We start from the raw sequence: 6268 nt of genomic DNA, 5'->3' as shown, positions 1-6268 counted from the left end.
TCATTTTTTTTTTTTTAACTTAAGATTTAGTCATAAGTCATTAGTTGTAGTATATCAGCAAACTAAGACAGCCAGCCCCATAACGCAAGCTCTAGCAATCCCAATATTTTTTTTTTCAATCAAGTAAATCAAGTAAAATTATTATAATGCATTGGAACAAATGTTTCTAAAGTCAAGCAATGGACTAGTAAACATTTACACAAAACCATTTTTCTGACAGACCTGACTGAAATTTTCAGTTATTTATCTTGGTCCAGCTGTTCCCACTCACATAAAAAGCAGGATACAAGGGCTCAGAGAAGGTAGATTTAAATGTATGCAGGTGTTTGACTGGTCGAGATATTTGATAGAAGGAAAGCTCACCAGCTTCATAGTTCAAGTGTATGCCAATCACTTGAAGAGGACTATTTACCTGAATTGATTTACTTTCTGCATTGTGAAGTGCGGACAGATTATCATTCAGCAGGGCCACGCCCCATGATTTGTTATTACATCCAATCAAGGAGTCATTTCCTGTTCTCCGTATTGAGGGATAGACCATACCAATAATCCAGTAGCCCATACTGCTCACTTCTATTTCTAAATAATGTTCCCCTGACTTAAAGCCCGTGGTAGTCAAAACTTGAGAAGATGAAAATTTGGCTGGTTTAATGGGCTTTTGTATTTCCGACTTAGAACAAGAGATGGTTTTAAGGTCATTAGAAAGGGCTACCTTATCGTTAGCACTGTCACAGTCCATGACTATGCCGGAATCATCTTCAACGTTAAATTGGTTAGTCTTCAGTTTTAATATAGATTTAACTAAGCTAAGAAGGTTGTTTTCCAGAGTAACAGATATCAGGCCATCATCCAGTTGATGGTTGGCACTTCCTGTTCGGTTGCACTGCATCTTCATGTTGTTCTCATACGTAGGGAAGCTGCAGAGGAGGGATTTGGACTCTTTCAAGAAGCTTATAGTATCATTGAGACCAAAAAGCTCTTCAGCATGAAGGATTTTTTGATAGAGCTCATCTTTCTGTAGTTCCAATTGTTGGATCTGTTCATATATTTGTTGGTAAACGTCATCCTTCTGTCTGTTGATTTCCACAAGGACTTGATTCTCAAGTTCATCAACTTGTTTCCTGATGTCTACAAACAGATTGATTACACGGATTCTTATCCCAGTTGCCTTATCTTGCACTTGCTTTATTTGGCCCTTTAACCCATGGATCTTTTTGCTGAAAGTCTTTCGTATCGTTAACATTTTATCCAGGGCGTCCTTCACTTCTTCTTTTTTATGCTTGCTAGAATTACTCAGAGTCTCGATTCTGTGAGTGCCGTGGTTTCCAAGGTTCAGGCAGGAGGCACATAAAAATGCATCATCCAGACAACAGTAGTATACTAGAAGCTCCTTGTGAAGTGTACACATTCTCTCAGAGTCCATGTCCTTGCTGGAAATGGTCTCGGTTAAAATATGTTCCTGCGATTTGCTGTGTACTTTAAGGTGCTCCTCGCACAAAAAAGCTTCACACAGAAGGCATCTTTTGACGGCATGTGTATTAAATCCAATACAGTAAGTGCATAAAACGGTGCCATCTTTTTTGTCAGAGAACAGGTGCTCCGTAATGTTGCAAAGCTTCCGACTCTTGATCAGTTCAGGTTTCTTCTTGAAAAGAGCTCTGCATTCGGGGCAGCTATAAGCTCTGTCTCCTTTCTGGCTTTCAAAGGTATTTTCTATACATTTCCTGCAGAAATTGTGTCCACAGCTCAGACATACCGGGTCGGAATAGATGTCGAGGCAAAGGGAACAGCATAACTCCTCTCTTATTTTTACCAATGCCATTGTGACTCCAGTCAGAATAGAATGATCAGTAAGGAAGGCATTTGGTGAAGCTAACTTATGAGATGGGGAGTGATGATGTCACACTCTGTAAGCAAGTTAAACAGGTCTTGGTATATTGCAAGTGGTTGTAAACTGTCAATAAAACCAGATTATCTACAGTAGCCATTTAATGTATGTTGAAACGGGTGGAATGACATTTTAGATCATCAGATTTTCTTGCCAATCCCATATGAGCATAATGTTGTTACCATATACTTAAAGGGGACTTGAAGCAAGAGGTACAGTATATAGAGGCTGACATATTTATTTAGTCTTAAAAAATACCAATTGCCTGGCAGACCTGCTGATTGTCTGCTTCTGATACATTTATAGTAGCCCTTTGCAGGCTCCCCTGCCTATATAGAGCCACAAGCTGCAGTACCCTTTGAGACCACTGGAGTCTGGGATCATGTGCAAGTGGCACATGAGCCCAGTAGCCTACCTTAGTGACTACAAATCTACAAATAAAATATTCAGGTGAAGGTCTTTGCGCACTGGAGCTTGTAAATCTGCATCTGAACCTGTGATTACAAAGCGTGGGTACAGTGAAACTATAACTTGCATATATATATATATATATATATATATATATATATATATATATATATATATATACACACACACACACACACACACACACACATATATATATATATATATATGTATACCGTATATACTCGGCTATAAGTCGAGAAATTTAGGACTGACTCAAAGTATAAAAGTGCGGGGGTCGCCTTATACTCGAGTCAGTCCTAAATGTCCCACTTATAGCAGGGTGGGGGGAGGGCGTCGCTCTAACTCTCCCCCTCTGATTTAGCTATCATGCTGTAACTTTCCCCCTTCCCTTCTTCCCCTGCATCTCCGTGCAAATGTGGGCTGCCTCTCTCTCCCCCTCTGTGTAATTAATGTTAGGTGCCCTCGCAGCTGAAGCCGACACTTAAGTTTTATTGCCAGCACGGTATCCTCCCTTCATGCCGCTCTCTGTCCAATAGTACAGCACGACTCTCGATGTCACATGACAAATGAAGTCACATGACATCGGGAACCGGAGCTGTACTAACGGACAGAGAGCGGCAAGAAGGGAGGATACCGTGCTGGCAATAAAACTTAAGTGTCGGCTTCTGCTGCGACGGCACCGAACATTAATTACACAGAGAGGGGAGAGAGAGGCAGCCCACATTTGCATGGAGATGCAGGGGAAGAAGGGAAGGGGGGGAAGTTACAGCATGAATTCAGCGCTGGCAATGGGAACTGTGTCACTTCCAGTGTTGCCAACTCATCCCTTTAATTACTGACACATCTAAGTTATACAGGTTCTGGGGCTACTTACACATAACCAGTGCCTTAACTGCATCTACCTAGCCACGAAACCTGTACAATTCATATGTGTCAGTAATTAAAGGGATGAGTTGGCAACACTGGTCACTTCTGCTGCAGTGCTCACTGTGCATCACATCGCACAGAGGGGGGAGAAAGCGGATGGAAGCACAAAATAACGTAAGCACTGCGGGGAAGGGGTCAGAAAGAGGCAGCCTTCCCAGCGCATAACATTACAGAGTTGTGCTGGGGAGGGAGGGGGGATTTTCAGTGTGTTGCAGCTGATTTAGCACTGTGGTGAGGGATAGAGACGCTGGCTGCTGGGGCTCTGGGAAGGGTCTATTGTTTAAAGTGGACCTGAGCTCAGATCTTTCTCTCTGCTCTAAAAGATATGCAATAGCATAACCTTTAAAAGAAAAACGCCTTTTGTGTGCAGATGTATTGCAGAATTTGTATCAGCTGTAGTGTCTACTTCCTGCTTTCATGGAAGCAGGCATATTGTTAACATCCTGTGCTTTCAAATGAGCTTATCTGCCTTGTCAGGTGACACGGGGAGAGATCAAATTACAGCTTGTTATTAGACACAGATGAGGGGGGATTAGGCAGGCTAAACTCAATACATACAGGGTGCATTTCTCTAGGTTTTCTTCATGTCCTGTGCAAGGCTTCAAGTCTACTGTGCAGCCATTAACTTTGCTAGATAGACTTATACTTGAGTAATTAAATAAATCCAGCTTAAGAGGGTCAAATATTGGGGTCGACTTATACACGAGGTCGACTTGTGTCCGAGTATATACGGTATATATATATAGAGAGAGAGGGTGGGAGAGAGAGAGAGAGAGAGAAGGGGCGTAACTATAAATCACTGGCCCCCCTGCGAAAATTTGGATGCCCCCCCCCCCATAGGTGCCAAATAATCGTAATGGGGCAGCGTTTCACTATAAAACAATTGTAATGGTGCAGCGTTTCACCATAAAAATAACTTAATGCACCAGAAATTAATCGTAAAGTGGGCAGCATTTCACCAGAAATTAATCGTAAAGTGGGCAGCATTTCACCATAAGATAATAGTAAAGTGGGCAGCATTTCACCAGAAATTCATCGTAAAGTGGGCAGCATTTCACCATAAGATAATCGTAAAGTGGGCAGCATTTTACCACAAATTAATCGTTAAGTGGGCAGCATTTTACCATAAAATAATCGTAAAGTGGGCAGCATTTCACCATAAAATAATCGTAAAGTGGGCAGCATTTCACCAGAAAATCGTAAAGTGGGCAGCATTTCACCAGAAAATAATCGTAAAGTGGGCAGCAGTCACCATAAAATCGCAATGTGGGCAGCAGGGACCAGAAAATAATCATAAAGTGGGCAGCACTCACCAGAAAATAATCATAAAGTGGGCAGCAGTCAACAGAAATTCGCAACGTGGGCAGCAGTCACCAGAAAAATCGCAATGTGGGTAGCAGTCACCAGAAAATTGCAATGTGGGCAGCGTTCATCAGAAAATCGTACAGTGGGCAGCAGTCACCAGAAAAATCGCAATGTGGGCAGCGTTCACCAGAAAATCGTACAGTGGGCCACGTTCACCAGAAAATCGTACAGTGGGCAGCGTTCACCAGAAAATCGTACAGTGGGCAGCAGTCACCAGAAAATAGTATAGTGGGCAGCACCTGTAAAAAAAAACAATTCACTCACCTGGCAGAAGTCTCCTCTCCCAACGATCCTCCTGCAGCACATCTCCCGCGCTGACAGGCAGAGAGCAGGGCTATGGCAAGATGGCGCCCAAACCCTTGTCCTGGAGACACAAATAGTCTCCAGTGCAGGGCTTCGGCAGCCATCTTCCTGTAGCCCTGCTCTGCCTCCCGGTAGACTGCGGGCTGTGGAGAATGAACTGGTGCGGTATTAGACGACGCAGCCAGTTCAACACTTGGCTGGGGGGTCCCAGAATCGGTCAGGCGGCAGCGCTCTCCCCGCACATGGCTGCGGGCCACCCCGGGCCCCCTGTGGCTGATGGGGTCGCATCCCTGGTAGTTACGCCGGTGCTAGAGAGAGAGAGAGGGGGGGGGGGGGGAGAGAAAGAAAGAGAGGAGCTTACCTCTCCAGATGAAAAACACCAATTAGTAAAAAGGACTTTTATTTGAGCACAATTGGTAGGTTACCTACCTATAGTACTCGAATTTCCTTTTTTCTAATTGGTGTTTTACATCAGGAGAGGTAAGCTTGCCCCTCCCCCCCTCTCTCTCTCTCTCTCTCTCTCTCTCTCTCTCTATATATATATATATATATATATATATATATATATATGCAAGTTATTATCTAGACATTCTGTTTTTGTGGGTGCCTCCTACCCTGTTGTTATTCTGTGTTTACACTGTTTTTGGAAAGCACGTATTTATTATCAATAAATCCTCCTTTTTGTACACCATTCTTGGACAAACAAATATACTGTATACACTCACGTATAAGCCTAATTTTTCAGCATAAAAAATGTGCTGAAAAGTTACCCCCTCGGCTTTTATGGGAGTCAGTGGAGCAAAACAGATGGTGGAGCAGGTTTTGTTACTGGCAGAGGAGTGTAAGGATTGTGCACTAGTGTTCCTGCCCTTGCCAGCTGGCTCCCTGCTGTGTCCGTGCCCCCATCCCCTGCAACATGGTGTGCAGAGTGCACTGTTCAAGACTACCTGTGTCCCCGGCTTGTAGAGCAGAACATGCAAGTATCGTGTTGGAGGTGCAATGATCTGGGATTCTTCCTGTGTGGCAATTCTTTGCTGTGTCTTATATCTATGCCATCTAGTGGCTTCTTGAGATACAGTTGTATGATCCTAGGACACAACTGGCTATGGGGAGGGGGGCTGACTTGTACTGGGGCACATCAAGCTACTGTAGAGGGGGCTATATTGGGGAGGGGGCTTATACACAAGTCAATCACTTTTTCCTGGTTTATGAGGGAAAAGGGGTTGGCTTATATGCGAGTATATACAGTATTTTGGTGTTTAAAATCTATGGTATTTGAGCCAGATACATACTAGTATGAAGTGAGAGAAAGGTAGGCGGTGATGTCCCACTTTTCCCCTTACTAATTACCCCACA

The 6268-nt window shown here is 43.5% G+C and overlaps 1 protein-coding gene across 1 annotated transcript; it reads right to left on the bottom strand.

Moving 5' to 3' along the window:
* Positions 1–235: 235 nt before the first annotated feature.
* On the bottom strand, positions 236–1822 carry LOC137526109 (E3 ubiquitin/ISG15 ligase TRIM25-like). The gene has a single exon (XM_068247326.1). The coding sequence runs from the start codon at positions 1820–1822 to the stop codon at positions 236–238; it is 1587 nt and encodes a 528-aa protein (XP_068103427.1).
* Between the last annotated feature and the right edge of the window lie 4446 nt (positions 1823–6268).

Source organism: Hyperolius riggenbachi, chromosome 7, assembly GCF_040937935.1.
Source record: "Hyperolius riggenbachi isolate aHypRig1 chromosome 7, aHypRig1.pri, whole genome shotgun sequence".
NCBI classification, from domain to species: Eukaryota; Metazoa; Chordata; class Amphibia; order Anura; family Hyperoliidae; genus Hyperolius; species Hyperolius riggenbachi.
This window is presented reverse-complemented; position numbering and strand designations above follow the sequence as displayed.

Excerpts from the sequence above, each read along its gene's own strand:
- LOC137526109 (XM_068247326.1), bottom strand. The coding sequence starts at position 1,822 with ATGGCATTGGTAAAAATAAGAGAGGAGTTATGCTGTTCCCTTTGCCTC.